The 14,970-nt window shown below is 37.6% G+C and overlaps 1 protein-coding gene and 1 long non-coding RNA gene across 4 annotated transcripts; both read left to right on the top strand.

Moving 5' to 3' along the window:
* Positions 1–3,975: 3,975 nt before the first annotated feature.
* LOC309693637 (uncharacterized protein) lies at positions 3,976–6,648 on the top strand (the record flags this gene model as incomplete). The annotated part of the gene is made up of 5 exons (XM_082513057.1): positions 3,976–4,002; positions 4,249–4,314; positions 5,120–5,275; positions 5,360–5,452; positions 6,247–6,648. The coding sequence occupies 5 exons, from the start codon at positions 3,976–3,978 to the stop codon at positions 6,646–6,648; spliced, it is 744 nt and encodes a 247-aa protein (XP_082369183.1).
* Positions 6,649–8,031: 1,383 nt separating this feature from the next.
* On the top strand, positions 8,032–11,110 carry LOC309694401. Of its 3 annotated transcripts, XR_014272862.1 has the most exons (6): positions 8,032–8,068; positions 8,190–8,321; positions 8,726–8,789; positions 9,158–9,310; positions 9,675–9,765; positions 10,360–11,110. It is a non-coding gene; the product is annotated as an uncharacterized lncRNA (long non-coding RNA). The 3 variants fall into 3 exon arrangements; XR_014272863.1 differs by having other exon boundaries at positions 8,040–8,321; positions 8,754–8,789; XR_014272864.1 differs by having other exon boundaries at positions 8,040–8,321.
* Positions 11,111–14,970: the final 3,860 nt, after the last annotated feature.

Genomic DNA, 14,970 nt, shown 5'->3' with positions numbered 1-14,970 from the left:
GTTGGAGCTTGTCAGTAGCAAAGTCCTGAAGGTACAAAAATGAATACTGAAGAGAGCTTAACACCATTCCTGCTTGAATTTGAAGGCCAATATAAGTCTATCCTTTCAGAGTTGCAGACTTGAACGCAGGCCTCCTGTGGCTCGTTGGTCTAGGCGTATGATTCTCGCTTCGGGTGCGAGAGGTCCCGGGTTCAAATCCCGGACGAGCCCTCTTAAAATCACAAGCTCTTAGCTTCATGGATTTCTTTGCTAAGACACATTCCTTCTGGGGCATTGTAAATGTGTTGTGTACCAAACCTTTCAATGTGATCTGTGACACCAATTTGTCTTTCTAAAATAACGTTTTTGATTTTGTGAAAGAGTCACTCTCATGACTCATTGAGTGATGCCATTGATTGCACAGTCCCTCCCACGCAATCTGTATATGTCACATTTTGAGATTGCCTTGGAAACCTTACTGGGCAGGTAGAAAAACATACCTGGGACCTTCCACCATTTAGATTTAGAACCAACAAAGGTTCTCAGATGAGAGGTGAAATGTGTTATACTGGGCATACACAGTGCAATTTTTGGCTCCTTTCGAGCCGATTTTTCAGTCTTGCGACCGTTTTGGTGATCGGCCCCAGTTTCGCCTTCATCGTGTGTCGTGCATCATGTAGTATACCTTGGGCAACGAGAAGCGATTAATCACACAGCTGAATAAATGTGACACAGAAAACTGATTAAACAGAACTGTGAGATGGTTGAGAAATTACAACAGTGTTCTGTTATATCTGAAGGTTAGACCGTCCAATTTTCACAGCCGTTTACTTCACGTTTCTGTGCCTACCTGATCTTCTAAGGACCTGGCCCAGATAGACTGCGAAGTCCGGGTCTTCAGGATGATGCAGCCATGTTAAACCACAGTAAATAGCGATAGCATACATGTGGTGTGTGTGTGGTTGTCTGCCTCTTATAACTCCAGTGATTTTCCTGCATTTGAAATCCTGTGTGACCTTGTGAATTTACTGAATCCAGCAACTAACCACTCTTTCTAGATTGTATCAAATCATCTCAATAAAAACAAATACAGTTGATGAATTTCATAGAGATCCTACATGATTTAATTACCTTCACCATAGAAACATGAAATTATTTTTTTCAAATTACAAAGTAGACTTTTGTAAATGTGACAACCACCCAATTTCCTTTTTTGAGTGTACAGTTGTGAGTCAAAGCAGCCACATGAGTCATTTTAAGTATTAACAGTATGCAAATTGAGTTATCACTGAGTGTCATGAGCTGATTTGCTGCTATTGTTTGACCCAAACATGCCACAATCTGAGGAAACGCACATTTAACAGCCGATTCTTTCCACACGGTGAATGTTAAATAAGCTGATTCTTATAATCTACCTGAGCACTCAGAGCGCCACATTCATCCATTCACAAGCGCATATTCTAACATATACATGCATTCATAGTCCGATGTATAGATCAGAGAGTTACTTGGGGTTGATAACGTTCCCAATGATGTTTGGCATGCAGACTGGAGCAGCCAGGGCGAAACCACTGACCTCCCGATGTAGATAGGACCTGCTCCACCATTGTTGTTGTTATCATTATTATCGCTACACAGTTGTTTTAGACAAACAGCTACAAGATAAAGTTTGAACTCTTAATGATGGATATGTTGACTTGCAGTTGAACTTGGTGTTGCCCAAGTAATCCCATCCAACACACACAGCAGTGAGAGGGCGAGCCAATGAACAAACAGGACAGAGGGTGAACATTTGCTGATTTTAAGGAACTCTAACCTTTTGGTTTGTTTCTTCTTCTCCACTTATTCTTTTGCTCAATTTATTTCAGTCATGTAAACAATGGTTGAAATAAAAGAAGGTCATTTCAGAAAAAGAAAAAAGAAATACCATGCAGAATGAGGATATTAATGCTATCATCCATACTGTTGTCGTCTTTCAGCTGAGAATCACATGGACACAATGCCAAACCACTGTTTTCTGATTCAGTCAGATTACTTTGGTTAGGTGATGTATGACCTTGGTCTCAGTATGATTTCCTTTAACACAATTACCTGTTGGTGCTATTTACTTGGTGCTTAGAGGGGGGACCGAAAAAATGACCTAATTCCAGTGCACATGATGCTTCTTTGTACAAACACAGTGCATGCTGAGGAAGGATGAGTAACAGGGTGTTGTTATAAAGACAGACAGGATGTGACCTGCAGGAAGAGGAAGTGGTCAAGGTGACTGGGGATAGAGGCTCATCCAGATGTTTCTGAGCTGATAGGAGAGCTTCATTATGATACAAATAAGCAGTCGCGCAACTGCCAGTAACTGTACAAGTGTAAATACATCTAACAACAAATTAGACCAAATAGCTGAGGTGGGATTTGTACTGGCTGCTGAGTGTCTTAGAGATCATTTCACTATCCTGGAAGTCACTACTTCTAAGAAATACTATGGCATATTATTTAGTTCTGGTATGAGGAATATTTTTTAAATATTTTCATTTGTTTAGTTCTAATGCAAATCCAATGCTTTTGGCCAACTGCTTTTTTGTTTGTTTTCTGCGCTCAAGGCTTACATTACTTTAAATACTTTTAGCAATACTTCACTCCTGCTAATACATTAATACTTAAAGCACCAAGCCTCACTGAATTGGTGTAACCTTGTGTCAACAGAGAAAGTTGTATATGATAATATAGCATAATTACAGGAAAAGATTAGAGTTGGTTATGAGAGGGGAACTTACATAAGATGTTTCATAAGCTATGGGTATAAAAATCAAATGAATGCTCAGGTGCATGGACAGTGTTGAGTCTTTGGTTAGATTTAGAATGATTCATATGTTGTCTCTGTGACCAGAAGAATCTGTTTGTAATATATCTGACTCCAGCTATAAAATGTTTACTGGCTCCTTTATTGTTTTGATGTTTTCTGCATTGTGTCTTAATTGTACCTTCTATATCACAAAGCTTAAAAACAGAGTTAGGAAAAGCAGTCAGCCAATTGTCTTTCAGGTGCTGTTAGTGTGGTAACTTTGGCCACACGTCTGTCTCTCTGTGTCTGTTGTCTGTCATGCTGCAGATGTCTATATGAGTACACATAATACAGCTAGTAATAATAATAATAAGAAAAGTAGCATTGTTATTATGATTATGATTATTATTATTATTATGATGATGATGATTATTATTATTATTATTATTATTGATAGTAAAAATCACAAATTTTTTCTACTTAGTTAAGGAAATGTTTGTTTACTTTTTTCTACTATGTAAACATGGTTACACAGCACAATCACATTGCTTTGTGTTGAGTTTTAGGAGCTTAATAAAAAGGCATTACTCTGAAAATGGCCAGGCCCAAGGACTGGACTGAAAATGAGTTAAAAAGCATCAAACATCCAAGGAAGATTTTGGAAAACCTTTAGAGAGCCAGTAGAACTATTGTCCAAGACTGCTTTAAAAGAATACAAGAAAGTCCGGTTCAAGTCTAAGGGCTGTCTCAAAACCTTTGCACAGTACTGTACACAGTCCAAAATAAGGCTGAATGATAAGTTTCAAGTTTATCAGCATGGGAACCACCAATCCAGGGGCACCAACAAAGGCCTGTCAACTAGGACAGCCCTACAAATTCCAGTGCCTTAAGAAACTCAGGGTAGATTTCATCCACCTCAGGGCCCCTGAGAAGTTGCTTAACCACCTTAGTGACCTTGGCATGGTGATGGGCGACTCATCCTCCTTATCCTCCACAGAGGACTTGTCCATGGGATTGAGGAAGTCCTCGAAAAATTCCTCCTGGCAATAGCCCCCCCACCCACACTCAAAAAACAGATTCAGGTCCTCCTTTCAAAGAACACATACAAATTTTGTTAGTTGTTCATAAATGTAATTAAAAAATACCAAATTAATTTGATTTTCTTTGTGTAAACCTAAAATTATTCTAAACCAGCAGAGGCTGATTCTGAACACAAAATGAATGAGTTTGTTGGGGCACTGGGGGTAGGAGGAGTACATTTTTGCAATTAAGTATTTGTAAACTCAAAGAAATAAATTCAAGCCCCTCTTTAAGCTTAAACATTTTTTTTAATCTCATTCAACGCAAATGTAGCACTCCAGCATTACTGCAATTATTATTCGTGTGGTGAACCTAAATTATTTTCTCTCAAAGCAGTCTTTGTCACAAGAACACAAAGTTATTGAGTTACACAACGGTCCGCCTTCTTTGAAAATTTTGCGCTCTTTCAGGATCACCTAAATGAATCCAGCTGCTCTTGGCCTCTCTGTACTTTTTGGATAAAACTACACCTTCAGGTAAGGTAACATATTATTTTTTCATATATCCAATTGTGTATTTCTTTATCAGCTAAATCTATAATGCTATTTATCATAGAAGCTTGTAACAGTTGTTTTTTGAACTTTTGGTGGTGCTACCATTCTCTTCTCTGCTTGAATACTATTTTTTTTTTGACAATATAGCCAGGTCTTTTCAAAAGTGCCTTGTTTTAGAGGAGAAATTGTGTAGCTGCCAACTTTTAAGTCGGAACGTGTGCTAGCTTATTAGCAGCTAGCCATTGTGCTCAATGAAAGATGATGTCCTATAGCTAACTTCTTTCTTACTGTTTTCTTTTTATAATCTAAAAATATGGTATTCTGTGTTTATTATTATATAATGCCATTTTCTAGTAGAAAGTATCGTTTTGAGGTGTCTTTAAAAGCACTACATAGTTTACTGAGGGTGCTACCAAAAGCGAACCATGTGGCCGGAAGAGTAACTGCAGGCAGCACAATGCGCACTCCCATGACGTTCAAACCTATTTCTTATTATAAAAGATTTCGGCTACGTCCACACTTACACAGGTATTTTTGAAAACGGAGATTTTCCGTTTTCGTTTTAAAAAATAATCCCGTCCACAGGTAAACGCAAAAATGAAGGAAAACGCTGCTAGGAACATGCCAAAGCAACAGGTGGCGATATATTCCTAAACTCAGCTAAAAACAGTTTAGGTCTTGACAAACTTCACTGATGGTTCAAATGTTTAGCAACTTTCAGTGTGTTGATTCAGCAGTCTGTATTTAAACTTCTAGTTTATTATATTTATGTATGTTTTATTTCCAGGTGAATGCAGACTTCCTGCAGATCAGTACAAAACCCCTGCAGGCGAAGTTCTTGGCTCAGCTGGACAACTTAACAGACAAGCTGATGCAAATTTTTGAGGGGAGCAAAGGAGCAAAGGGCCAAAAGATCAAGGATATCATGGCGATCAGTAGTTTGGTCAGTACTAATGATAAACCCATCAATTAAATGCAATCAATCAATTCCATTTTTTTCACCCTTTTTTTTCCACCCTTGCATTAGTGTGATGACATCGACATAAAGAGGGAGCATACTCTTAAAAGCCTGGTGATCTACTTTAATGAAGATCCAGACCTACTGTTCAAGGAGTATCTGGTACGCTTATCACACTTTCTTTTCTAGATTCAATTTGAGTTAGGTTCATCGCACACAAAATCCTCATATATTCAAAAGAGACAATATAATTGTGAAATATGTATTACTCTTAATAGTCATTGTTGAAACTTGCACTGGAGAGCACTTTTTAAGGGGACAGTTTCAGCAAAAATTCAATTGTTCATTTTTTTGGTGCTGCCATGTAGGTATCTACTGCCTCTATAAACACGGTAAATGTGAAGAAAACATTCATCCATTTTCTGTCAGTGTTTCAATTCAGTTTATTTATATAGCGGTATATCACAACAACAGTCATCTCAAGGCACTTCAGAAAGTAAACACTCCAATGAAATTCAGTTAATTATGCCAATTAGTAAAAAGTCTTCTATATAAGGAACCCAGCAGATTGCATCGAGACACTGACTAGTGTCACTGGCGTTACAGCGATCCTCTGGTTTCCGGAATAATGTGCATAAAACAAGCTGTTTCAAAAGGTTCCCAATTGTCATGAAATAAGGGAAATTGACCCAGCCCCCCCCCCACACACACACCTACACCTATAGACACTTGAGGAGCTGCTCCTCTATTTCAAGCCCCTCCCAAAGGGAGGTACATAATACCTTAGCCAAAACTATTGATAGAGAACAGATTGATGGGTTTTATTCATGTTTGGAGTGTTTATAGAGGCAGTAGAGACCCATGTTTCAGCACAAAAGGATACAAAGCTGAGTTTTGCATAATATTTCCCCTTCCAAGTGACAGAGCCCTTAAACCTGAAACATCCTGTTTTTCAGACCTCCTCCACTGAGGATGAACAGTTGAGATCCACTGCAGCAACTGTCATGGGTATTTACACCATCAGAAGAGAAGGCATTCAGGAGCCAGAGGATGTTGCAGTTGTCATTGAAGGTACTACAGTTATGAACAACCTCGGTAGTGTCATCATGTCATTCATCGTTCTCTTTGGACTGATTTATGCACTTGATCTGAGCTATCCAAATGACCTCAAGTACACTTTCGAGTTATGTCAGAAGAATTTAATGAATCTGGATGGACAAAGGCTCAGTACAAATGCAACAAATGAAATTGAAGATGTTTGCTTAGGCAAACAAGACCCCAGCACAAAATTTGATTTTGGCCTTTTTATCTCTTTTGTTCAAACTGTGACCTTTTTTTTCCCCTTTTTTGAAAAATAGAAGTTGTCTATTTTTGTCTGCTGTTCTGTTGTGAGTGATGTAACCTTTAATCTATACTACTATAGATGGATAAAAGGACTGTGAGAATTTAGCTCAAAAAAAATTCAATGGTTGTAACCAGCATCTTCCTTTTAATTGCGTTTGGGATTTTCGAAGAGACAAAACAAATGTTGACAAGTTTGGTGTCTCCCAGTGTTTTAAAGTTGGTGTTCCCGTTCTTATAAGCTTGTAAAAGTTTGAATTAGAGAAATAAAGGTTTTTTTTATTAAAATACCTCCCCTTTGGTAACACAAAATGTTCTTAATGAAAATCTTTTATATATATATATATATATATATATATATATATATATATATATATATATATATATATATATATACACATTATATATTTGTATTTAAGTATTTTTGGGTTGTTTAAAATGTTCAGTGACTGGCATAATATGGTGTGAATTGCAATGTTTAGTAGGTTATCATTGTGAATTTGCTGAAAACCTACCTGCAAGTGTCACTATAAATATATATACAATGATTCTTACGTGAAATCGGATTTTACAAATTCCAGTTTGTTTTCAGTCTTGCCTAGTAATACAAAGGTGTGTGCTTTTCAGATTTGATATTCATTTCAAATGTAAGGCACTTTTTTGTGAGCACTTTGATTTTGTTAAGGTTAATTTGACCATGTGAAATGTATGTTTATTCACAAAATATTCTGTTTCTGCTTTTAATTCAAGTGAATAAAACTGAGTTGAAAAAACAAATTTATTTTGTCATTATTTTAATAATTAAATTAGTTTTCTGGTAATTAAAATTATGATTTAGTTGAACTTAAAATAATCATTTCAATTCGAAAGAAAATCTAGCTCAAATGAATGACATTGTATTGAGTTGAACCAACCAAAACCTTTCACATCTTATTAATGTAATTTTTTTCCTTTTAAATTGTGTTCTACTGACTCAATTTAATTAAATTGTCATGATGTATGTAGATTTGGTTGAACCAAAATAAATGTATTACGTGGAAAACCTGCCATCAGTCAAATTGAGTTCATCCAATGACTAATTTTTATGAGTGCACACTGGACTGAACAGCAAGTGGATCCCTTCTCAGATGAAATAATGTAAGATGCTTTATATCCTGAGTCTGAAGATACAGACACAAAGTTAAAATTTGGGGTACAGGTCAAACACAATGACTTTCAGAGACAGAGACGATAAAAATGAACACGTTTCCATGTCTTACTTTATGGACCAACAACAAACATTTCTGTATTCAGTAATCAATGCAAATTATTAGTTTATGAACAGAACCAAACTGGACAAAGAGAAGAGCTGAGGAGGACCTGCTGCAACATCTCCATGACAGCTGATATTCACAGCTACACACTGAAAAAAAGGGACTGGCCATCTCTTGGATTTATGTAAGCATCTTGCATGCATTTAACACAATTGCCTCATGTTTTAAAGTTAAATGTAACTATATAGTGTAAAAACTACATGATATGCAGAAAGGGTGTATTAAATTGTTCATATCATGTTCAGGTGACGTAAGTCAATAAGATAGCAACGTTAAATCTCGTGAAACCACGCGTGATTTCATCTCGCGGGCTTTGGATCGTGGTTTAAAAAAGGCATCCATCTCAGTCAAGTCGAGCAGCCAACTCTACGTTTTTGGTATGTCTTGATTTTTTGAATTCATTTTTACCATAATTCAGCCAAATGTAGTTAAACGTCTAGAGTGTCGCCATGTAACATGCTAAAAAGAGCCGTTAGCTTATTTGCTGTTTTATCTGTTGTCAAAGAATTGGCGCTTTTTCATTTGAATTTGTCTTTGGCACAAGAGCCGTAATATCACATTAAACCTAATTACGAGGCACTCATAACATAATTTGGTTTTCTGTGTGAATAGATTTGTCAACTGACTCTTCAGTTACATTGTGTATTTACTGCACCGTGGTGTTAGTGAGATTTTGGACATTGAACAGCTTTAGCTAATATCATCAGCGGCATTATGCTAGCTTACATCCCTACCCCTCCTGCCCTCCTTTTGTTTTTGTTTTTTTTTGCTGCACATTGAGAGACGACCTCTATTCTGCATTTCACCAGGAGTCAGCTGATGGATTGTGGGTTCAAGGTGTTATGGTAAGAAAGTATATTCTATTTTCGTTTCTGTAACTTAATTATAATAGGTTTTTTTATAATTATTAGGTGCATGCATACTCAAATAGACCACCCTATTAATACAACTGAGAGATCCAAAATCTGCCATAGGTTTAACTTATACCTGTATGTATTGCCAGAAAGGTGATTACTGGACTCGCATTAATGCACACTTGAACTGAAATGAGGTTGTAACTTGTGGGTTGTTGGGTTGCAAATCAGAAACAAACATCTTTGGATTTTTTTTAATCCCATAAGATCTGGAAACACAGTTTTTATTCAACAAAACATTACTGATTAACCAAGCACAGTGCCTGCTGTTATTTCAAAATAATTTTATGTCATTTCAGATAAAATGCAGCATTCCAGTGCATCCCAACCATGCCTTTACAGTCAAGGTTTCTGACGGAGCTGAGTTTTTCTCTGACAGTCTGCTGAAAGTGTTTGCAAAGTGATCGGGGGAACAGGGCACAAAGCTAAAGGATGTAGCTGCCATAATGACAGTAAGAACTTTAAAATTCTTTAACTACAAAGTGTATATGTATTGCATTAGGTCATTAAAAGATTTTTATGCTACATCCATTGAAACAGTCAACTATTACCTGTGAGTAATGATTCCACTAAAAGGATGCCATAATTTTCGTCATGCATTTACTGGCCCACTGAGAAAAAATTCTTTTTTTAAAAATAAATGTTCTGGAAACTATATATCCATAAAGTTGATGTCAAACAGGAACTTTTGATATTGCTTTGTAGATGCTGGTGTTGCATGTTGACTGGTTTAAAAAGTCAAGAGTTTTGGTCTGGGATCATTTTCTTCTGTGCTACTGAAAAGTTCACAAATCTCTGTTTTCTTTGTTATAATAGTCAAGGATGACATTAATGCTCGGAGTCCCTCATCAAAGTGCTCCGCATCTGTGTGAAAGACAATTGCAACATCTTGGTGCAGGAGTTCATGGTGAGTGTTTTATGAGTAGATTGTGGCTTTGCAACATTTAAAAATGCATTTAGTTATCCACTTGATCCTCATTGGACTGGTTAGGACCAGTAGTCCTCTTTAATAATTTGAAGTTCACATGAGGCCTGGTAGTGAACTCGGCCGCCGGCCCTTGAGGCCCCATCCCCACCCCTGTATTAGGGGTCACATCAGTGTGAAAAAACTTTAAATTTGTCATTCTAATGAACAAAGGAAAATCCCACCAATATTTATATTAGCTTTTGTTTGAAAAAATGACCAACTGACCAACAGCTAACCAAATTGTGGGGCTGAAAGTCTAAATTCTAACATCTTCTGAGTGACATAACCTGGATTTCTGATGGGCCGGTGTCTTTCTAACAAAAACTAATGTAAAGCATTTGAAATTATTATGTTTTTCACCCTCTCTTAGAAACTCTGTTAGACCATGAATGGCAGCATGGCAGGCCACTCTTTGGCTATAGCTATTTACTATGTTGCTTGCATTGGTTTAAATTACTCTAACATTAGAACTGGTAGATTCAAAAGAGATGAGTTTAAAAAGGAATCTTAAAGAAATGTTTTGTGTTTAACCAGGACTTGACTGAGGCCACTGCACAGATTGAGAAAACCACAATGAACATCTGTCTCCAGAGATGCGCCAGGCAATGACTTTTCTGATGTTGTTCTTCAAGATCTGGATAACGTGACCTTTGCAGTAGCCATGCTGTTTGGACCTTTTTTATTCCTTCAACATGAGTTACCCATCACAACTCTGCTACACTTTTGAGGTGATTCAATGGGTGGTAATGGAGTTGGATGCAACTCAGCTCTCAAGAAAAGCTCACAACTAAGACAAAACTGCTCCTGCAACGAAGCTCACTGTTATGCATGTGAGGTGACCAGCTCTAGGTGAGAGGACATTTAAATCTCACACTTGTTCTGCTGCATTTTTGAAGCTCAATTCCAGGAACAGATCGCAGGGTTCATTTTTATATACTCTGCAACTGCCATGAGGACGAGCCGTTTTTTGTTGTTGTTTGTTTTTCCTTTTGCTCTGTACAAGTTCTGTTTGTCTGTTTGGCAGCATTTTTCAATTTCTCTTTGTATTTTTTCTTTCTTTTACTAGTGAAGAGATGTAGCGTGAACAGTTATACAGTCTAAATATCCCATATGGGTCGTGTGAAATGGTATTTTCAGTTTCATTCAGTTGAAGTAAAGAACGTTGAATATTTCTAAGTGTGCTGTTTTGAACCAAGATGTCACAGTATGATCAGTGCTGTAATTTTTGACAGTCACTGTATCAATGTTATTTTTGCGTCTCTTGAATAAAGGTTTTGACCTGCAAGTGCTAATTTCTTTAGTTATTGGGGTAAAATGGGTAGTGTTAATAGGAAGGTGTTTGCCAATTCAGTAACCTAATTTAATGTTAATGGAAACTAACATTACCTCAAATTGTTTAGTTATAATTGTTGTTTAACTGAATCTTGACGTCAGAGGCCTTAAATAGAATGTTTTGTATTGTTCTTTCCCAACATTTTTCAAAAGAAACAGTCCAATTTCTTTGCTGTGATTGATTCCAGAGAACACGGAAGAACTGACATTATTTAACTGTTGGTTTATATAGATTCAGTAGTGGAGTAATGTCAGTTTAATTCTTTACCTACTGTCAATGCAGTGAAATTAGACATTTTGTTTTGAAAGGTTACTGGTGGATGCCAGCAACCATCTTGGAAGAGAACAATACAATCTGTTATAAGGCCTCCATTTGAAAATTGTGTATTTGATACTAGAATATAATAGCAAAATGTAATTTGAAGATAACATGTAGTATTTAAGTGACCAAGTAGTATTGGGTAAAAGTTATTGAATCGTGTTGGGATAACATGAGCTCAAATTACTTCATCAAAACATGTTTAAGTCACATTTTATCAACACAAATTGCACAAGTTTATTGAACATGAATAAATTGTGTTAATTTAACTCAATTGTTTAAGTTGCTGCCAAAGCAAAACATCTGTGTGCAACAAATGTCCACCATTGAATTAAGTAAATCCAACAACATATTTTTTTCAGTGCATGACTCACATGACATGATTACAATCATACGCACAGTTTGTCAGAACACCACAAAAAGGACAGGGCAAGCTGTACTTTACTAGACAGTATAGTTTTAACAATCAACACTTTAACTTTTATAGACTGATGCATTGTATGGTTTTAATTCCATTTTTCCATCGTATTCTGCCCATCATCGGGGGGCTGGAGCGAAGCAGAGTACGCGCTAGCCAGCTCACCAGTCTGTTGCAGGACTAACACAGAGAGACAGACCATTCACATAATTTAGACTCACTAGTGAACCTAACCCTACTAACTGCCTTTGTCCCACAGTCCAAAGACATGCAGTACCCAGAGAGAGCCCACGCAGACACTAAAATCACATGCAAACTTTACAGAGAAAGGCCCCGACCAGATGGTGGAGTCGAATTCAGGAGGTAGTTGTTAGCAGTGCGCCGCCATGGGTATAAAAGCAAAATTTAAACAATTAAAACAGCCATGACTAAATTGACTCTAGCTAAGCCTGTCGGGTAAATAACAAGATTAAATGCGAAACAGTTAAACTGAAATAGAACTCCAGTTTTAGACCTACAGTTTTACAGCTGAGCCACAGCGTCTCCACTGCCTACATGAGCTGTGGCCTGAGCTGCCAGTCATTTCACAACATCCTGCTCAGTCTTGACAATCACTCTGTTCAGTCCACAGCACCAACTCTTTAAGAATCCTAATTTAGTGACAGAGTCCAAGATGAGTTCTTTACAGCAGCATCAGTCAAAAAGTTTTGACTGCCATTTCACTGTGAACTTTAATGATGAAAGAAAGACTCTACAAACTGCAGCTTCTCCTTTATATAGTAACAAAAATCTGCATTGTATATTGTCTTTGATAACTTGCTGGCCACATATTCATTGTTAATGCAATCAGGCATGCCCTTAACCTTCAAATTGCCTACAAATAACATGGTAGCTGCTAGCTGGTGCTGACAAACAGGTTGGGAGTGGGAGGGATACTTCCTGTTTCTCATGAAAATGTGAAAAAATGTGAACCCTTGGGAGGAAGAGAAGACCAGACATATGGACACATTTTACGTGCTTTTACCGGGGAAAGTTAATCCACACGGTTTACAAACTTTTACAGTCATAAGATTATCGCAGACTAACCGTAAAGTCGATTCAGCTGACTAAAATATAGTCGAGTAAAACTAAAATAATGCCTAAATTATGACAAAAACTAAATGATCTTTAGTCAAAAGCTGAGGCTGAAACTAAATCAGAATGTGCTGTCCACTGGCACCTATTGTCTCAATGATTACTCCACATCTGTTTAGCTGTTATCTGTATCCATTTGGGGCAAGCACAAGGCTCTCTTTAAGGTGTGTGTGTCGTTTTTCCAACTACTACTACTGCTGCAATGAAGTATCAGGGTTTTTAATACAAGGTAAATGAGCAGGCAGATTCACAATAAATTCAAATGCTAAATTTATAAACTGGAAAAGATGCTTCAGTCTTAATCAAATTATTTTCTGCACCCTTTTCCAAATTCTAACAGTTGTGCCACATCGTTTGCTGCACTGCTCCTACAGAGCCAGTTTTACTTACTAAGGAGGGTGAATACAACAGAAAATAGCAATCCATGCATACTAAAGGGTTCTTAAATCTCAGTTTAGTTTTTAAGAAGATTTACTGAGACTACACCATCATGCTGTGGAAAATGAAAATGAAACCCAAATGAAAAGTTAATTTTCTTTCTTTATCCTTGTTTAGTCAGGACTCCAGATTTTCATTTTGACTTGGCAGGGCGCTGTAAACAGCCAGAGGCAGTCAGTGAGAGTGGTGTGACTGATTTAAGGGGGATCTAAGCCTGAGAGAATCCTTAAATTAGAGAAACAACAGGTGCCCGGTGAAAAGTCTCAAGAACATGGGACGTGATTATTTTTAAAGCTTTTTAAAATCTAAGTAAGAACATGGTTTGAAGATAAACTTCATAAATTGTGTTTCTCAGGCCTGAAGTGGTTGTTTTGGTTGTCAGTTACTATATGGACCAACGGATATGGAAGAGTTCCTTACTTTGTTCCTCATTAGTTTACAACTCATAGACGTTTTTCACGTGGTGAGTCTGAAAGCACAACACTGTCGTGCCTCTTGATTTTGGTAGCAAAAAAAAAAGTGGGGCTGAAAGATAAAAGCTGAAACAAAAAAACAAACACTGGGATTTTCTGATACATTTTATTAATGCTAGTTTTAATGTTGTCCCATTTACAGACTGGTCTGTTACAGGGCTTCTGTGGAACCTTCTGTAGAATTTGTATATTTTGCATCCCGCTCTTAGCATCATTCTATCCGTCTGTCTATGTTTCTCCTTATCTGGGGCCAAGTCACAAATAAGGAGAAAGGCCCAGACCCCATTCTCCCAAACTACCTCCTGAAATGTATTTGGAGGAACAAACTCCTCCTTGTGGGGCAGCAGCTTGTTGGCTGCCTCCTGACGAAGCCAACAAAAGCACTTCTGAGATTCTCAGAGTACAGATGAGATTCTGAGGGCACCAGTTTGCCACCTAAATACGATATGCCTCAAAATTCTGGCCCTGAAAACTATGAACAGAATTTATTAATAAGGACAGCCCTGGCATAGAACAACACCCACCAAGAATGAGTCCGACTTCTTGCTGAGCAAAGCAGAGCAAACTCCCATAGAGCCTCAAATATTCCTTATATTCCTGACGGGGCCAGGTACAGCACCGTGGAAAACGAGTGGCTAGCCATCCAGATGTCAGACTCCCTTAGCTATTACCTCCTGGGCCTCCCCTTCACCCTCTGTTCGGACCACGCTCTGCTGCAGTGGCTCCATTGCATGAAGGATGCCAACGCCCGGATCACACCGTGGTATTTGGCTTTACAGCCTTTTAAGTTCCGAGTGGTCCATGGGCTGGGGGTGCAGACGGTTGTGGATGACTTCCTCTCTCCTCCTCTCTGACACCTTTATTACTATATGCAGTATTGTCTGCTTTTTATACTTATTGGGCTACTTGCTTATTATAGGCTTAAATATATATAGGCTGTACAGTACATAAGATTAAAATTTACATTTTTTATGTCACTGAAATGTTTTATTATTTGAGTTAAAGCCAAAGAGAAGGTTGCAGATAATGTT

This window comes from Aulonocara stuartgranti, assembly GCF_965226115.1.
Source record: "Aulonocara stuartgranti genome assembly, chromosome: 18".
Classification (NCBI taxonomy): domain Eukaryota; kingdom Metazoa; phylum Chordata; class Actinopteri; order Cichliformes; family Cichlidae; genus Aulonocara; species Aulonocara stuartgranti.
This window is presented reverse-complemented; position numbering and strand designations above follow the sequence as displayed.